General features: G+C 38.4%; 1 protein-coding gene across 2 annotated transcripts; it reads right to left on the bottom strand.

The window, feature by feature from the left end:
• Nucleotides 1-1,132: 1,132 nt before the first annotated feature.
• Nucleotides 1,133-19,491, bottom strand: CENPJ (centromere protein J). 2 transcript variants are annotated; one of them, XM_049822788.1, is made up of 16 exons: nucleotides 19,371-19,491; nucleotides 17,375-17,882; nucleotides 15,218-15,341; nucleotides 12,832-12,976; nucleotides 11,121-11,226; nucleotides 9,200-10,823; nucleotides 7,556-7,688; nucleotides 6,539-6,704; nucleotides 5,311-5,550; nucleotides 4,594-4,693; nucleotides 3,536-3,633; nucleotides 2,765-2,863; nucleotides 2,515-2,655; nucleotides 2,318-2,402; nucleotides 2,102-2,222; nucleotides 1,133-1,463 (listed from the first exon to the last, which is right to left on the bottom strand). In XM_049822788.1, the coding sequence occupies exons 2-16, from the start codon at nucleotides 17,795-17,797 to the stop codon at nucleotides 1,271-1,273; spliced, it is 3,798 nt and encodes a 1,265-aa protein (XP_049678745.1). In that variant the 5' UTR covers nucleotides 17,798-17,882; nucleotides 19,371-19,491; the 3' UTR covers nucleotides 1,133-1,270. The 2 variants fall into 2 exon arrangements, with proteins under 2 accessions (XP_049678745.1, XP_049678746.1); XM_049822789.1 differs by having other exon boundaries at nucleotides 3,539-3,633.

Raw genomic sequence — 19,491 nt, 5'->3', positions numbered from 1 at the left:
CGTGAAAGTACATGTACAAAACTTACCTCCGTAGTGTTACTCAGGTATGCTGCAAGGCTAGCTTGTCTGTCTATACTACCAGCGGAAGGATCCTTTCACAGTTTACAAGACATGGGCCATATGCTGTTGCAAATACCCTATAGAGCTGTCATGTGCTGTTTTCAAAGTGTGTTTCTTTATTTTCATTTAAAAAAACAAACTTATTTATCAATCATCATGAAAGGGGCTTAGCCTTGAGTTACATAAGAGCTGCTGTTTAAGATTGCCAGGATTGCCTAATCACCCCAAGCAACTTCTAGTAGTCAGTGAGCATATTTCCCACTACTACAAGTTGATTTACTCCTTGAGTAAAATAGGGCACAGGCATAGTAACTAACTACAGAGCTTGCTTTCACTGAGGATAAAGGGGCAGGGGACAAAGAGAAGAACATATCTTCTACTGTGCAAAAGAATGAAACAAATTTTTTAGCATCCACTATAATGAAGAGTTAGAGCAGACATGCTAGCAGTACCACTTCACTTGTAGGTACTGCAGAATTTTAAAAGACAAGTCAGCTTAAAAATGCCTGTTAGATGGAAGAATTGAATGAGATGACCTTTGGCGATTCCTGGTGTTTCCTCCCACATTTCTAAGTAGCTTGGAGTGTTAACCTGTCCCAGTCACACCTGCCCTAGCCTGATGAATACAGAAGATCAGTTTACAGAACAGACTGGGATCTGCTAGTGCTGTTGCCTCCTAACTGTGAGATGAAGGAAAGAAAATAAGATTATGAGGGAAGAATAGCCTAAGGCTAACTGAAAAGGAATACTGCCTTTTGTTTATTGTTAAGCAATCAGTAAACTGATCTCCAGAGACTATTAAATCTGGCCTTCTGCTGTATTTCACCACAGCAGGGGATTCCAACAGCACAACTTTTTACCTTGGACTGAAGAATCTTTTTTCTTAGATGTCTAAAATAAGGTAGTCTGCAACTGTTCAATGAAAATTCACTGACAGCTGAGGATTTAAAAAAAAAACAGAAAACAAGACACACCCTTTAAACTACACATGGCAGAATACTGAATCAATAAACTGCTGCTTAAAAAGTAGAGATGGGAAAAAAAATAAGAAAAAGCTCTGATGTACTAATGCCCACTGAAAAATAAATTTATTTCAGGAAAACTATAAACAGTATCTACACAATAAGCTTAAAGGGGTTTCTCTTCTTGTTTACAGGAATGTACATTATTTTTGCTGACATGCCAACACTTCCAACAGTTTTGACATTACCTACAACTTAGTGTCCATGATAATATTACCATCCTTGTCCTTTACTCTTACTCTCCCCGAGACGTACTTTGTTTCCTGCTGTCCATTCATGTACACAGTCTTGACAGTACCATCTGGATACTCCCGTCTCTTAAACTGTGATGTGTGTAGTTCTCTCTGGCCATTATTAAACTCTATAGTTTTGCTTCCATCTCTGCAGTAAATAAATGTATTTAAGTTTTGGGGTTTTTTTTTTTAATCATTGTGAGGACTATACATAGGCTTAAGCTTAGTCTCAGAAAAAAAAAAACATTAAATATGCAAGCCTAAACAAGGAAGAACTTAAAAAAATACAGAATTTGTGAAAAGCCTGTTTTGTTAAATAGCATCCCAGTTGGTTGGTACTCAAAAACCTGTTTCTGCAAAACTGACATGATTTCTTTACCTCAGCTGCATTTTCTCTGTACTAAATCTATTGCTGCAACAGTCCAACAAAAGTTTAAAACTTTGGTTTTAACTTTTTGTTCAAACCAAAAAGGGTTTGAACACTATCAGTCAATCAGACCTGCTTGCTGCACCAGCTAGGTGTTCACACATTCTCTAGAATTATGCACAAATTGGAAAAATCTCTCTGGTTAGTGTATGAGAAAACACACAGAGGCATTCAATCTTTATGTCTCCTCCAAGCTACAAGGAAAAAAAATTTCAGCTGTAAATACATCGTCACAGTACAATATATTCAAATGAAAACTTCTAGAAATAGATCTGCCAACCATATACTGCCTCTGTCAGTGAGCCCTAACTGCTCCTTTCCCCTCAACAGGCTAGGGTACCTGAAAAGGTAAAGCTTACCGCTGAATACGAACAATAGTACCATCTGGAAAGATACTTTCTTCTTGCCCATCCGTAAATAAGTTTTTAATTGTTTGATCAGGGAAGGTAATTTCTTTCTTACCATCAGGGTAATGCTTCTCTGAAATGTATTTTGAGACAATATGCTTATTACATAAATACAGGTATATATGGGCAGCAATTTTGAGGGTTGGTTGGGTTGGGTGATTTCTTTACCTATTTGTCCATTTGAAAACTGCAAGACCTCTAAGCCATCAGAGTACGTAGTATGTGTAGTCTTAGCATCAGCATAATAATAAATCTGCAGAAAACAGTTCAGATTTAACTTAACTAGTGAGAAATTTTTTATGTGTATGTATGTACACATGCACATAAATAAGTACAGAAAAATGCAAAAGATGTAGGATACATACCACTGTTTGATCAGGCATAACCTGCTTCACATCCCCATTGAAGAAGGTTATAGTTACAGTCTTCCCATCAGAACCCACTTTTTTCCATGTCCCATTGGGGAAAAATATGAGGTGACAGCCATTTTTTAAAACCTTTTCAACCTAATGAATACATTACAGAGGTCAGTATTGAGCCACCACACTCACGTACTCATTCCTCTGTTCCAACAGCTGTCCTGTGGAATTTCAGAGTGCCAACCTCTCATTTTACCTTCCCATCAGGATAAGCAGTTTCTCTCTGTATCTCTTCACTGTCTGTATATGCAGGTCCAGATGGTAGGGACACATGAGCTTCATTAGAAGAGGTGTCCTGAAATGACAATAATCTAAACATAAACTCAAATCGAGCTTTGTCTTTTTACATTTTTGGTTTGGTTTTTTTTCCTAGGCTGACAGGTATTTCAGGAAATGAGCATCAGGAAGGAAGGCATAAACACAATCTGGGTTTTATGCAACTCCCAGTATAATTCAAGTGGCAAGACAGACTGAAACTCAGCAATAATTGGTTGCCTGTGGTCAGCTATAGTCTGGACTAAAGTAGAATTCAGTGGTGTATTGTAGCATGGTGCTCAACTACCTTAAGTCATCCATATCAAGGTATGAAACGATGAAGTTCATAAAGCTTGAATGCTACTGACAGCAATTATTGTAAGAATTCATTCAACTATTTACAAGATTCTTGCACAGTTGCCCTACATGGAGCTCATAAACATCCATCTTTCCCCCCCCCCGTCAAAAGGTAGAACATTTTGCAAAATTCAAGGGAGCGGGAGATTATTCTTTTCTTTTCTTGGCCAAAGAATGTTGCAATTACTAGACACAGGTAAAACCATTTTCTGGTATGACAATAAAATTGCAGCATAAGAAGGTGAGTCAACAGCTTCACCAGTCACCCTCCAGATACTCTTAAGTACAAGAAAATATTGTTTTACTTTAGGCTTTTTCCTGCCCCTTAAAAATCAAATCAAGGTACAGGACTTACTACCATAAAAGTCCTAGAAGAATCTTCTAGTGCTGTCATTGTCTCAGAGTTGCTTCTGTCACTAGCAGGTCCTGATACAGGTGTTCTAGAAAGCTTTCCTACTCAGACAGATATAATACAGTTAATTTGGACAGTGAAATTAAAATACAGTTTAAGTGTTATATATGAGGTCAAGGTGTACAGGACACCTAGATTTCTTAAGTGCAGTGAAAACTGAAAGCAGTACAGTTAGGAAAAGAATCAGCACAAGCCAGCTCCCTCACATATGTCATTGCTTCATGTGTCAGCAAGAAGCTGTAACTGAAGAATCGCTGCACTTTCTCTCCTATATCTTCTCTGTAGATTTACAAAGGATTTTTTCCCCCCCTCAGTATCTAGACAATATTATTAGTTATGTCTTATAATGAATAAAGGAAGACTAATATAACCTGTTAACAGGAACTGATTGGCAGACTTTTCCCATGTCTCTCCTCGCATAACCAGAAGGATTACCAAGTAAAACCAGCAGTGGCTTCAAATCTAGAACATACTCCTCTGACAGATAACATGATGGTTGCTTGAGCTGTCAGAGGTGTCAAAAAAGTACCCTCCACTTACTTTCCGTATGTGATTATTCATTAGGAAGGGGTATAGCTGCCAACAGCATTTGCTCCTAACTGTGAGCAAGGAACACCTGCTATGGCATTGCCCATATGATTACAGATCTTGAGAACAGAAGGTTCTGAAGAGACACAGCAGTTCTGATGCTATCAACATAGTCATCAATGTCTGCAGCTTGGAGAACATCAACAATGAAAGCCATTTTGGATTGCAGAATGCAGCTTCTGGGATGCTCCAGACCACCAAACATGACCAGAAGCATATTTGCTCTGAGAATGGTCTCATTGCAGCTTTCTCCAGCATCTTACCCTGTGAGGTATTTGTCCATAGGCTCAAGTCCATTACAACTATTCTCTAGCTGCTTTTGAGGTGGTGATGCATTCTTTTTAATACAAGCAAAAATCCACATTCATTTTCTTTTAAAGAGTAAACAGAATTCCCTGATTAGACAAACATACCTTTTGCCTGTGAATAACTTTTGCCATTTATCTTGCTGCACTTCTGTACTGGAAGAAGTGGAGATCCAGTCTGACTTTTTGGGCCTCTATTTGGTAGATACTAAAAGAACAGAAGTTATTTGTGGTTTACATGACATTTATTCATAACTGTTCATACAGCGGCTACAAGATTTATACACCATGCGACATGAAATTTACTGGAAGCTTTCTTTACAAACTATACGTTTTTAAGACTTAGTCAGCAGAATGGCTTGTGTGATATAGACCCAGCTACACTTTGGAACTCTTCCTCTGTCTGCTGCCTCACTACTAACAACTGCAGAATGTTAATTTGGTACAAGCAATCCAGAATAACAGTTACAGTTTCAAAACTAAATATAATGGTTAGGCAATGGTGAACTGCCTGGTTTGCCTGGCTTATCCTTAAGGTGCAGAGGTTCACAGGTTAGATCCCATCTATGATTTTTCTCTTAAAATTGCATAATTTTGAATTTCTGAGATGAGTTCCTCAACTGAAAGGATGCTGTACATTGTGAACATCCACATTTGGAGAGAATGTGACATTAACAGAATTCTGTGTCTGTCACCACTAGTGGAGTTCCAAGATAAGTAAATTAAAAGTAAACACCTAAGTTGTAGCTATTGGATTCCAAGTTTATGATCCAAAACTCAAGAGTATTCACAGATGAATTTAAAACACCAAGATTAATAACTTACAGATTCTGCTCTTTTCTGAGTCATCCCAGAATTTTCTATTTTCCTCTTGCTTCCAGCAGCTTCTACTTTCTTCCAGGCTTCTAGACGAAACCTCTCCATAATTCTGACTTCCTCTTTTAGCTCCATATTCTCATTTACTAAAGCTTCTATTTGATCTTTCAGGCGTCGATGGGTGGTTGACCATTTTGCCTCTTTTCTCTTTAAATCTTCCTGTAATTCTGCAATCTGCTGTTTTAAAGCCTTAGAAAAATGCATGCTTATAAATCAAAGAGCTTTCATTTTTTTAATATATTAAAAGATTTTAATGTTCTAATAGAAATATAAGCACACAAAAAAAAGCACAAGAGTGGGAAAAGAAAAGATCCGCTTAATGGGGCAGAAGGTAAAAGGTAGGAGAAATCTTCTTCCCTGAAATAGGTATTATTTACTTTAGACTACCAACTTTATAAGCTCAACTTCAATCACAGAAAGCGTCTTTACTGCCCTCTTGGCATCCTTTACACTTCATAGATTGGCCAGCACAAATACACTTGAGACAGAAACATGAAACCTTTAAGGCTACCCTTGAGAGGACCCTTCAAAAATCTTGGCACAGGAAAATAGGGAGGACACAATCGCATACAACACATGCAAATCTGCCTAGCCAGTTTAGCAAATGTGACTTCAATCAGTTGAAGTAAGGAAAATTTGTAGGGAAGGAGGAAGGAAATCCATGTGTGATGTTTAATACGACTTGTCTATACATCTGACAGCAAAGGAACAAACAGATCTTGTTTCTTACATCTCTGACACCTAAAGACCTACAAGTAATAAAAAAATGTAACTTCAAAAATTGTAGATAACAACATATACTGTACAAGTTATAGACAGAATAAAACTCAAGTACAGTTCTAGTTTGCATTTTGATCCACTACTATGAATATAAATATTACTTAATATTAACTACAGTAGTTTTTTTATCAAAGTTGAAGATCATTCTACCAGTCATGAGCAGTTTTTAGTATGGAAATGTGACAAAAAGATTTGCTTATCAAGGTTTTTTTGCCTTAAAACTATCAAACAACACTGTGAAGACTGTAGTTCCTTCTTCATTCAGGCCACGTGTACTAACAGTTCCCATGTTGAAATCACTTGCAACTTTTCAATTAATTTAGAATTTAGTTCTCAACTGCCTTTAAATTTATTTATGTGTTCCTATGTGGACTAGAAGAATAATATATTTTTATACCTGAATTTCATCACGTTCTTTTTTATCTGGAATTGCTCTAGCTTCTGTGGTATATTTTTCAAAAACTTTTCGCTCCTTTTGCAGTTTTTTCATTTCCTTTTTTTTATATTCTTCTATTTCGGCCAGTTCTTGGGCTTTCTGCTGTTGAAAGTCTGCAATTTCTTTCCTATAATTATTGAACAAAATTGTTGTTTTAGCCCAAAACTACTTCAAATCTGGATTTTAAAAAAGAAAATGAAGACTGAATTTTGAGGTCATTGATTCCAATCTAGCATCTATTAACCCCAGGAAGACTTGCCTAAAATGGTATTACTTATTTAAGGAGTAAGAGTTGTCACACAGTGTTTGAAGCCCAACAATTTCTGGTTTTATATCTTCTAGTCGCAAAAGTTATCCTGAATTTAAGTAGGCTTTGGCTAAAATCTTCCAACATTCTTCAAAGCAGTAGAACAACATTCCCCCAAAAGTACTGGGGAGAAGAATCTAACAGCAGGAGTTCACAAATTAAACATTAGCCAACAACACAATGCTGTTTCCAAACAAAACAAAAGTGACTTTGGTACAAATAGGTGTGCCACATTTAAGTCACAAGAGATAATTATTCTGCTCTACATGTCACTTATAAGTGCCCTAGTTCAAATGAAAATATTCTCAGTTTGTATACACAAACGTCCAATCCAAAGGAAGAGCATCAATCATGATGTTAGCATGAAGATCAGTTTTGCAAGAACAGTTTAGGACTGTGTTATTATTCAGAACAAAAGTATACAAATTCTCCCAAGTATAACCTTTAAGGATATCATATTAAACTAGCAGGGGTTCTTAATATTATAACTTGTGTGTGAGTAATAATTACAGTTTGATATATACATAGAGCAACAACCAGTTTCTTGACCTATGTCTCCACTGTAACTGAAACACAGCAGTTATTTACATTGCTTTTGGTAACTGGACACTATGATAGTCTGGAACATACTATGTAAGTGAATGCACCAAAATGTTTCAATAAAAAATTACCTGATATTTGCCAAGGTATGCTCTCTTTCTTCACGGAGTTTAGTTAGCGTTGTGTTTTCAGCTCTGAATCTCTCTATTTCAGTTTCCAATTCAGTGAGTCTCTCTCTCAGTACCTGGGATGGAACAGTGTTTCCTGTCAAAGAACAGCCAGATGCAAGTCATCTAAGCTGCATCCATGTGACTGAAGTAAACAATTATCACACACCAGTTAAAAAAAAAAAATTTAAAAAAATCAAGTGATAATATTTTAGAGACAGTAGTAGGATTGCAAAAAATTTCTACTATTCAAATAACACAGAAGTGACATTTTAAAGCACTCTGCACTATTTACTCAAGTACCTCAGATATTGAGTATATCTATCATCTTCGTAGAACTAAATATATATTAGGAACTGGAATGTGAAGGGCTTCACGTCAAGCTAGAGAAATTAAATGAAGGTATAAGGGCCAAGCATCAAACAGAAGTGTTTATGGTTGTAAGTTTGTCCAAGTTTTATTCACAAAGTCTGCTCACACCCATCACTGATGTGAAATCTACTGCAGGGGCTGATAATAGGATTTGTGGGCTTTTTTGCCATCCCAGTTTCCTGTTCAGTCACTACTTAACACTCCCAGGGTTTTAATAGTCTGCTTCTGAGTATGCAACCGAAGAGCCTAAATACCGATGTTGCAGTGTAGGTAGTTGCCTCATTCACCCTTAAATGCTCTGAGATTCAGTAAAATAAAAAAAAAATAAATAAAAATAAAAAGGGGGGCAACAAACCCACAATTCTACCCCTCTTCCTGCAAACAACATCTAGCAGGCGTCTTTAGACAACCCTACAAAAATCAACTTTCTGCAAACCAATAAGCAGAAGTAGCACCTTTTATATGAACGTCTTATAAAAACCTAAACAAAATCCTAAACATTCATTGGAGCAGAGTTTGAAACCAAAATCTCACCACCTTACAGAGAAGAGCTTTAAATTCTAGGCTATGCCACCATGTTTTCACTGAATAACCGCATTTTTAACGATGTCACACAAAAGCAACAGCTTCAACAGGAGTTTTTAGAGGCTTCCCCAGACTATAACCATATGATTGAAATCAATTTGGACAAAGTAGAAAAATTAATCCATTGTTTCCCATATTCCACATGAATTCTCTAGATACTATATTACTGTGAGAAAATACAGACAGGGCTGCTGCCTCCTTATATTTTATGAGGAACAAGCTAACCTAACAGCGCATAGCATTACCCTGCTGGGGTGTAAATGCACACTGTAGTGGAAAGGGAGGTACCACTTCATTTTTGGCATGCCTTTGATGCTCTCCTTGATTTGGAAACAGTCATCAAGCAGCTCCGGGTCAAGTTAGTTCAATGAGCTGGTCTGACAGAAAACTAGCCTCCAGGAAAAAATATTACAAAAAAATAAATTAAGTTTTCACTGATCCTACTCATTCTGCAACCTGCATAATTGTTAGATCTGACATTAGACATACAACCATGAGAGGAGATGAAAGGTGAGAATAGAGCCATTCCCTGCAGCAGAAGTCTGTACTTACACCCTTTGGTGTAATGTCAGGTTGCAGCTTAAGTGTTAGAAGGAAAGACTTGTAATGTATGTCGTCTTCAACTTTTCCTACCAGTTGCTGTTTTCTCACCTCCTGGCTCTTGTTCCTCATTTGATTTGATTTCATGCTCTGAATGGCAGCCTGCCTTCTGTTTCGGTTTCAGTGAAGGAAACAGTTTCATCATCAGGTTTGATACAGGAGGTCTATTTGAATCACTGTCCACTGCAGACTCTTTGGACATTTCATCTCCCCTTTTTGAGGCAACTTTTCTCTTTATTGCTTTATCTGGGACAATTGTAACATTCTTACTGGAAAAGTCCGTCTGTAAAGGTATTTTAGTGTATTTTTCAGGCAAATCACTGTTAACATAATTTTCATCAAGATCGCTCCATGTTCTTTCATCATCAAACTCAAATTTACTCCTGCTTATACAAGACATGCTTCTGTGATGGTCTAAGGGTTTTCTAATCTTTTGCTTTGACAGTATACTGCAACCTTTGTCTGAGAAGCCAAGGTCAGCATCTCCATTTTTGCCTTCTTTGCTGTTGTCTGTAACAGAACTTCCATAATCAAAAAATTCTGGATCACTTTCTCTATGGCTTATAAAGGATGTCTTAGCATCTTCATTTTCATGCTTTAATGTAGTCTCAAATTCACTCTCAGAATCTGTAGTAGTATCACCATTACCCTCACCCTTAACTTCATTTACAATCCATTGATTACTTTTTAAAGCAGGAGCTGCTGTCATGGAAGAAGCTGAAAATACTACACTGTCTGTTTTATTCAATGGATCCTTCATTCTAAAAGATGTCCCTGAATTTGAGACTGTATGCATAACTGCTCTATCATTTTTATTGCCCTGTGTCATACAGTCTGCCTTTTTATTGTTCTTATTTATAAGTTCAACAGCCAGCACCTCTACTTGCTGCTGTTTTGCCTTGATAGGGGTAGAAGACATTCTACGGCCTTTTAAAGTTTGCTGATCTTGATCTAAGATCCTTTGCACAAATGAGGAATTACTTGAGAAAGATATTTCATCTGCAGCTTGTTCTAGAAACAAAAATTCATCTAATTCTAGATTCTCTTTTTCTTTTTCTTTTTCCCAGTTTTCTAGCTTATTCTGAAATGAAACTTCAAAAGACAGTTCTGAATCTTTTACAGGGTGACCTACAGCACATTTAGAATTAGAAAAGGCTCTGGCCAGCTCATGAGACAACTGAGGATTTTCTGTGCCAGGTAATTTGTTTCTGGTTTTGACAGTGTTAGACTTAGCAAATTCTACTATGTTCTCTTTATTTTCCATTTTGTTGCTAATTTCTAATGGGAAAGAATCTCTCATCTGTCCATCATGATTTTTTCCTGGTTCAATTCTTGTTTCTAATGGCAAGATATTTTTTCCATTGTGATTCCCAAGTACCAGGGTCTTCTGAATAAGACAATGTTTTGGTTTATCAGTGTGGTTATATTTTTTGCATGGTGCAAAAGTGTTCTCAGAAACGAGTTCATTGCCAGGAGGCACAGTTTTCTTCTGTATTTGTGATCTGTCCACTTTAATAACATTTCTGTCTTCTGAAGCCCTTTGTTGAAGTTTTAGGGCATTTTCTCCAAGTTTTGTAATTTTAGATTTGGCATTAGTGAATCTTGTTAAGCCCTCTCCTCTTTTCAGGAAGGGTCGTTTGATCACTGGTTTTTGAATGGCCGATCCGTTTGTCGCCTGAAAAGGGGTAAGGAAAAGTAAAACACAAAAGGTTAAAGAGCCTTTTACACAGTTTGAAGATTTCTTCAAATAAACCCCACATACAAGTAGGAATTTATATAGTACATTTCTACTGGATTTCTAAAGACATCTTAAATGAAATATTTGGGGATTATTTTTTTATTTTTAAGAATGTGAATATTGCATTCAGTGTTAGCTTTTGATGCTAGAATCTTACTTGTACATTTTTAAAGCACCTATCGCATCTTGGCACAATATATAAAGAACAATAAAGTTAAGAAATAAATAAATAACCTGTAACTTCTGGGTTCGCTCCAGACGCTGCTCTTCTAGTTGTATCTGTTCTTCCAGGAATTCTTCAAATGTCTGTTTCTTCTCCTGAATTGCAGCTTTAATAGGTCTAGTGTAATTTTAAAAAAAATAATTAAAAAAATTCAAGTCTTACATTTCTATATAGAAGAACTGTGTTTCATGTCACTGCTATTCAAAGACCTAAGGTGTAATTACATAAAATAGGACACATTATGAGGTACTTTAGTCATTAGGCATCAAAGTTAATCTGAGAAATGCGTTGTAACACTAGCTGTTTATCTTTTGAGAAATGGTTTATCAAATCTCTGCTATAGTTAATATGCACATTTAAAAGATACTGTACGTAGGTTTTGCCATTTCTTCTTTCATTGGTTTTCTCAGTGACACTTTCTTCTGCCCAGATCACCAAACTTTCACTCATATTTTAGTCATACTGCCAATTTCTACAGTATCATCTTCCCACTCAGTAATGCTACTGAGATTGTGTTCCGTATCTCCCACTCAGTAATGCTACTGAGATTGTGTTCCTTGTCTCCCCCTTTGATACTCCTGCTCCTTCACAGGAGTACTGGGTCTGGCTGGGATGGAGTAATCTTCCTTCCTAGCGGTCCATATGGTGCTGTGTTTTGATTTGTGACTACAACAGTGTTGATAACACACCAATGTTTTACCTATTACTCAACACTGCTTGCACAGCATCAAAGCTTTTCTTTGGTTTTTTTTACGCTGCTCCCAGCCCCCAGCAAGTAGGCTAGGGGTGGGTAAGACACTGAGAGGGGACGCAGCCAGAACAGCTGACCCAAATTGACCAAAGGGATATTCCGTACCCTATAACATCATGTTCAGCAATAAAAACTGGGGGCTTGGTCTTCCAAAAGTAGCTGTTGCTCAGAGACCAAGTAGGCATCGGTCTGCTTGCGGGAGGTGGAGGGTGACTGCCTTTGCATCACTTGGGGTTTTTTCCCTTCTTTCCTTTGCTTACTAAACTGTTTTTATCTCAACCCACAAGTTTTCTCGAGTTTGCTCCTCTGATACCCTCTCCCATTCTGCTCTGGGGGACAGAGTAAGCAAGAAACTGGGTGGGTGCTTAGTTGCTGGCTGGGGTCAACCCAGCACAGCCTGGAATAAGTATTTCTTGGTTTTGTGATGACGTGGCAGGCAAGGCAGAGCTTTAAAACAATGCCAACCACTACTTTTATTCTATCAACTCCATAAACAAAGCTTTTACCATACATGAGAAGGCTTCTGCCACAAGCACTATTATTACTTCTTAGCCATATGTAGACATTTAAACAAACATAACTCCTGATAATAAACTAGAAAGTCACAGCCTTACACTCGTCCTTCACGTTACTACTTCCACCACGTAACAGTGGCTAGGAGGTTGTAATAAATCAAGTTGGAAACAGTAATTCTAGCTGCTTATATACTAAGCCATACTAAAAAGTGCTTCTAAACTGCCATTACCCCAGGTTGCACACACCTCTTCAGCCAATACACATCACATCTTTCACAGCATAAGCCATTTCAAGCCAGAGCCTCTCCTACTACAGGTCTCCACAGTACCTAGCAAAATGGGATCCTTGGTTGAGAAAGCTACACAAATTGAGAATATCACTCTTTCAGTCAGGACTCGGATTTCAACCAAACTCAAGTTATTTGACAAAAACTGCATAGTAATTGCCTGAATTACCTTTCCTCTGTATTAGTCCACAAATGTTTTCGTCCGCTGGAATTTTCAGAGAGATCTGCACTTTCCACACATAAAGGATCAATGTGATTATCTTCACTCTCCATTAATATTTCCATCTTTTGTTCCGGACACCACATGGTTTTTCCTATGAAATTAATAGAATTTTTTTTTCCTTCCCAACAACAAATCAGTTTTCAGCTCATACTTTAAGCAGCATTCAGGTCAGATTAAAACCGGAAGGGAGCTTCATGGTAATGTAGTCTGAATTCCTACATAAAATAGCCCTAAGATTTCCCCAAATTAATTCTTAGTGGAATTTGAGCTTTCTTTTTAAAGGAACATCCAATTATGCATTAAAAATTTTCCACAGACCTTAAATAATCCATTCTGATTGTTCACCTTCTTTGCTATTGTTAATTTATGGCTTCAAAATAAAATAACTAAACACATTTGGATGTCTGCTGTACTGAAGAACTCTCTTATCAAGCTTCTGTTTCCCATGTACATATATATAAATTAAGATCAATTTATCCTTTCACATCCTCTTAAACGAAGCTGTCTGATTAAAACCTTTAAAGCTGGTATGAAGTACGATGAAATACAATCTCATACCTTTTCCCCAAAACCTGTACAGATTAATAAGGTTTAACTTTATTAAATTGCTAGATTCAAACCAAAACCACTATTTCAGTCATAGCAGCAGAGTATTCATGCTGGTGCCAATAGTAAAACTGAGAAGAGGGGGAAAGATAAAGAACTCCAGTGCATTGCTTCTGATGTACAAAAAATTTTTAGTCGTATGGTTGGACCTTGTCAACACATCCTGATTCCTAATTCCATTTCAGTTACTAATCCTCACGACAGAGCTGGTCTGAAGACATTCTGTGTCCCTGGATAGATTGTTATGTTCCATTTGCCACATGAAAAATGCGGGTACAGTTCAACCCAAACAATTCAGCTAACCAATATCTGTCATTTGCTGTTTTCCCAGTCTTTATCATATATAAGCTTTAGCAGTAATGATTTATATTTTTTTTCCTAAAACAGACAAGCAATTCATACAGACAGAAGAACTTGACTTCGGTCTCATGCTGCTTCTAACAAAACTTACATGGACATCTATGGGAACACTCTGAGGCCTGTTAAGCTGTCAGTAAATCAACCAACAAATCAAGTAAACTAACACTTGTATAAAATCTTCACAAATAGTAGTAGAAAATTATACTCAGTAACTACAAGGGCAAAAAAACCCACACACACCAAGTTATCTTTCTGTAAATGACTAACCAGTAATATATGTCTTCCTTGTTTTTCAAACAATTCTGCATTTTCAGAGGCACAGCCAGACCTTGTTTCTCACAGGCAGACACTCCTGAAAGACTGTTCTTCAAAGATGCATTCTTTGTTGTTTACCTTTTGTAAAAAGTTACTATCTTGTATGTGTGGAGAAACAATCGGAGCACAAGCTCTGTCTTCAAAAATATTCTGATACCCAGATGATAGCAATTGGTGTAAAGTTGTTAAGCCCGCTGAATGCCCAGGTCTTAGCTTTTGACTTTCAGCCATTAGCATATAGCCTTGAAATTAAAAGAAAAAAGTGGCTGTGTCATTGTATTTGTATTACACCACCACTGTTCCACAGGAGAAAAGAAATTGCACTGAAGGGCAACACTGACCAACCAGCCTCCATCCTTATGTTACTGATGAAGAATAAGCGATTAGGCAATCCGGATTTTGTTGTCCTAAGGCTAAGCCCAAAATTCATTTTCTGAGGTGGGCAGAGTGAAAGAAAGAATGAGGTTGGACTGATACTGCCAACAGTAGAAACAAAACCCTGCTCAACTCTGCAAGCTTTTTCCAGCCTAGCACTGTCCCCTCCCTTTGCACTTAGCAAACAAGCCTGGAAAACTGATAACAGCTTACAAGCATTTGTTTTAAATACAGATCAGCTTCCTAGTCTAGTTCAGTTCATCACCTGAACAGATTTGTGCTGCGTGAGCACAAACAAGGAGGGACCACTTCATTTGGATGCGCTGACAGCTTAAAGCAATCGAAAGTATTGTGAGAAACAGCTAATCAGAAAGGAAAGCAACTGTTTGTTTTACACTGTCTTATATTTTAAATATGTTCTTTGAAACAAGGGCTCCCATCATAGCGCATATTGATCAAGTTACAATTACAGTAGGCATTTTATAAAAACAGGGTAGTATTCCTTCTACAGTAGCACTCAACTTTCAGGTACTGAAGCAATCCAGCATTTATCTCTGACCAATCAAGTAGTCTTAAGGTGAAGCATGCTGAATACACTTTCAGATTTTAACTGGAAAAGGAGATTAAATTCTTCAGTTTACACAAAATACATAATATGCTTTCTTTCTCAACTTACCAAAAACTGCTGTCTGGCCAGATACCATGCTAAGTAGCTTCTGCTGCTCTTCCATTAGCCTTTGAAGTTGCTCCATCTGTTGTTTCTTTAGCTGTTCCTGTTTCTGTTGTTGCAATTCCTTCAGCTTTTCAAACAAAAAAATAAATGTATTAGAGGCTAGGTTTACTTCAAATGTACCACAGGATTAGTGTCATCAAGACAATGGGGATTTCTTGTTTTAAAGGTGTTCCATTAGGTAAGTGTAAAATGAAGGAAATTAAGAATTTTTCTGTCTATGGATACACATGCTATTTCTAGTTTGCCCAATTAACAGTTCCACTAGTCTTTAATTGACCAATCTGCAAACAATAGGAATCAGAACATTCATTTTTACTGCATGGGAAAAACATTCAAATTCTGCTCTTTTTATGTTAACTTCTACTATGCCATGTTTTTATTAAAATGTGAAATACTTCATAATAATTAAAGTTTTAGAAAAAGTGTGGGGTTGTTTTGGGTTCCCCCCCCTCCAAGATCTCAGTGAACAGTACTGATACAAAGGACCAAGAGAAGGGAAAAAGAGCATCGGAGAACATCAAGACTCATGAAGCTGCCTGAAAAAAAAGAATTAAGATACTGATTAAATTCAGTAATCCAGTCTTTATTTCCTTGTGTAGCAGGAGTCCCTGGCCCTGCCTCAAGACCAGCCTCAAGGGCCGTATGAAGGCAGGGCATTCTGTACCCTACCAAACCACAGCAGTGGGTGGTGGGCGTCCATGTCCGTCTGTATCTCCAACACAAACATGTGCTAGTTCCAGCTCCTCCAAAGGAACAACAGGAGGCCTGATGAAATCCTTCCACAGATCCAACAACTGGACCATGTCTGTCATCCAACAGGTAAGAAAAAAAATCCCTTGAATTTCCCTTGTAGTCCCTTAAAATTCTAGTGAAAGCAGAAGTAAGGCACTATGCAAGTAGAAGCTGTGAACTAATGATGAAGATCTAAAGATCATCTAAGTCTCATCTCCAACCCCTTCATTTAATTTATTGAAGAAATTGTAATTCTACCTGTTCTAATAATGGTATCTTCAGAAAACCAAACTGAAAAAAATCCCATACATCCAAAACTACATTTGCCACTACAAGCATCAGACTTTTTTTTTTTAATATATTAGACTGTCAGTAACTTTCTAAGACAGGACACTTAATAATTCCTCTTAAGATACCATTAAAGCAGCTAATATCTGTCATTTAACCAGTTTGGTACTACTGACAATACTGAAAAAGTGAATAAATATTTTCCTATCATGTAAAATACAGGTAAAAACTTTTACAGCACCAGATAAATTGTGAAATTCTACTCTAAAGACACACATGCACTCTCTCCTCTCCACTTGAGTGAAGAGACATAGACATTTGTACTGAGGCAGCTGCTAGCAGGGTGGACAAGGAGGTGAGTTCTTAATCCTCAAGAACAAGATCTATTACAGTGCCGCTGAACACTTCAGCTATCACAATTTATATCTAGTAATTGGGAAGAGCTACAAGCAAACGTATAGCCAATTAAAGTGGATTAACTGACATGCTTGCATTGGAAAAAAACAATTAGTAACATCACAGCATTGTAATTCCAGGCCTTTTTGTCCTGATGTCTTGGATACTTCATCACATTCAACACTAACATCTCTCTTCATTTGAACAGAACCAGGTATATGGGTGTACATACCTACATTGAGAACTAACAGAAGGTATTGCTATAGATACAAGAACATACAAGTTCACCATCCTGTGAATATCTGTGGTGAAGTACTACCACTGTAACGACCAACACTCCATTTCCACAGCTTCAAGTGAAGAAACAACAGAACGTTGTAAAACTGTGTGCACCTTTCCAGGTAAAAAGATTTTGAGAACAAGTACACTGCCACTGAATGCAATTTCACTTTAAACTTGAACCTGTGCCAGCTGGAAACAATGGAAGTTAGACTCTCAATAACTGCCCATCATGAGGAGGACACCAACTTCTACGCATTCATAAACGTGACTTAGGACTTGCTCTTTAAGCTTGCTGTGTTCTATACATTGCAAAGAGATTGCTTACTTCCAGGTATGACAAATCATATGCAGGAACAAAATAAATCTTAATGGATGCACATCAAGGAATTCTAGGACTTTTACCTGTTCAAGCTTTTGTAAGAGTGGATCACTGTGATCGGATTTATTCTGACCATCCACCTCACCACGGACAAAGTCTGTTTTAGACGTTTCTACGTTACATGCTGCTGCTGGAAAAGATGTTTCAGTGGCATATTGCTGAAGTGTACAAGAGCTGCCAGGCTCTTCACACAAGGAGTCATCACTTACAGAACAGCTGTCTGAAAGATGCAATGCTTCAGCAGGGAAAGCTGTGATGTTTTCAGGTCCAGATAACAAATTTTCTTTGTTGATTTTCAAACCAGTAAAACTAGGATCTAATAAGACTCCTGCACGGGAACTATCAGACATCCAATGTGCAATGAAGTTTTGTTCACCACTTGGATCTTCAACAGTTGGCATCTTGTAAATTGTATTCCAATTTATTTGCTGATGTAGCATTAACATAACAATATTGTGTTACATAGTGTCAAGACAGTAAAACTTTCAAAGTTCCAGGTATTTCATATGGATGGTTACCTACTTTTAGCACCTAGAAATTAAGCAGATAAACAAAATAAGAAATCTACAATAACAGATGCCCAGTAAAAGAAAGTTACTCTCTCATAACCAGCCTAGTGCATTTATAAAAGTAAGTCACAATCTACTTTTCCCTTGGCAATAGAAACAATTTGGACAGTGAGTAACAAACACTGTCTGTGCAGGAAATCAACATAATCCAACTTTTATTATTTATTTGAGTGCAGTTAATATTATCTCAAATATTATAAAACTGTGTATAATAGTCTCTTCAGTAGTATAGAGAGGGATTCAGAATTTTTTTTAAGTGCCTACAACAAAAGAAGAGGATGATTTGAGGAGCTGAGAGACTTCCCACACAGGACCTTCACATTAATGCAAAGTTTCAAATATGCCCTTCTAAATACAAACATTTTACTGCACATATTTCAATGCAGCACTTACTGCTTTCACGTCTGTCTTAGTTTCTCATGGAAACTCTACAACCATGCTGCCTATTAGCTTCTTCCTCCCAACCAGCTTCTTTTTTTAAATCCATCCCCCCAAAAAGTTTGGAGACTGCAAAAGCTTTAGTGATAACCAAATTCCTACAATACTCATAAAACATGAGTGAAGTCAGGTACGTAGGAGACCCAAAGTGATTTGCTCGCTTCGGAAGAAAAAGAGACAGAACAACTGCCCATGACGATGTGGCAGCAAGAGCCTGACCACTCAGCCCTGCTACCTCAAACTCGTCCCCGGGCAATTAACTCTCAGCCCATGCCTGTGGTGTGTCACAGGGAATAGAGAGGAAAGACGGGGCCAGGGGACAACGGACAGACAGCCGCAGCAGCCCAGGCTCAACAGCCCTGCTGACCAGGAAATAACGTCTTAAAGCTTCCTCATTCCCCAGAGTTCAGTCCACGCCAGCTCTCGCTTAATTTTCCCGCTGTAAAAGGGATTATGCTTTCAACCAAGGTTTGAAACTGTGGCTAGGAGAAACAGTGAAATTCCCTTAGAAAGACGTTTTTCAACTGCCTCCCGTTTTGAGACACCGCTGGAAGTTTCCCAGGGAGGTACAGATTCCTGCACAAGCAAATTCAAGCCTACAGAGCTCAGACGCTATTTTTCCTATCACCTTTTAGAGACCCTTTCAAGGCAGCCTGCCAGTTTAAAGTTTCCCCTAAAGTTTACGAGCACCCTTCATGCCGACCAAAAGAGCTGGCAGTGCTGAAGCTGACCCGTCCCGGGAAGGCGAGGAGGGACGAAGGGATACACCGCCCCCCCCCCCCCCCAAAGGTCGCCGGTGGGGAGACAAGCACAGCCACGCTCCTCAGCCGAACCGAGGAGCCAGGCCCGGCGCCTTCCGACACGGACACGGACACAGACACCGCCCCAGCCCCGCGGCACGGCGGCTCCCTCACAGAGGGCTCACCGAGGACGCCCCAAGCGCGCCGCCAGCGCCCGCCGCTCCCCCGGCCCCGAAGCACCCGCACCGCCACAGCTCCGACCCCACAGGTACCGGGGTGGCTGCACCGACACCGCTCCTCAGGCCGCTCCTGCAGCAACGCTCCGCTCTGGCCACCACCCCTCTCCTTCTATTACAAACCTGCCGCCATCGCACGGCCTCCCGGCGCCACAGG

This window comes from Accipiter gentilis, chromosome 19, assembly GCF_929443795.1.
Source record: "Accipiter gentilis chromosome 19, bAccGen1.1, whole genome shotgun sequence".
In the NCBI taxonomy this organism is placed as follows: Eukaryota; Metazoa; Chordata; class Aves; order Accipitriformes; family Accipitridae; genus Astur; species Astur gentilis.
This window is presented reverse-complemented; position numbering and strand designations above follow the sequence as displayed.

Coding starts and splice junctions, on each gene's coding strand:
- CENPJ (XM_049822788.1), bottom strand. CDS start 17,797: ATGTTAATGCTACATCAGCAAATAAATTGGAATACAATTTACAAGATG. Junction 4,694..5,310: donor CTCAGAAAAGAGCAGAATCT/GTAAGTTATTAA, acceptor CTGTTCTTTTAG/TATCTACCAAATAGAGGCCC. Junction 3,634..4,593: donor AAGTTATTCACAGGCAAAAG/GTATGTTTGTCT, acceptor CTGTCTGAGTAG/GAAAGCTTTCTAGAACACCT.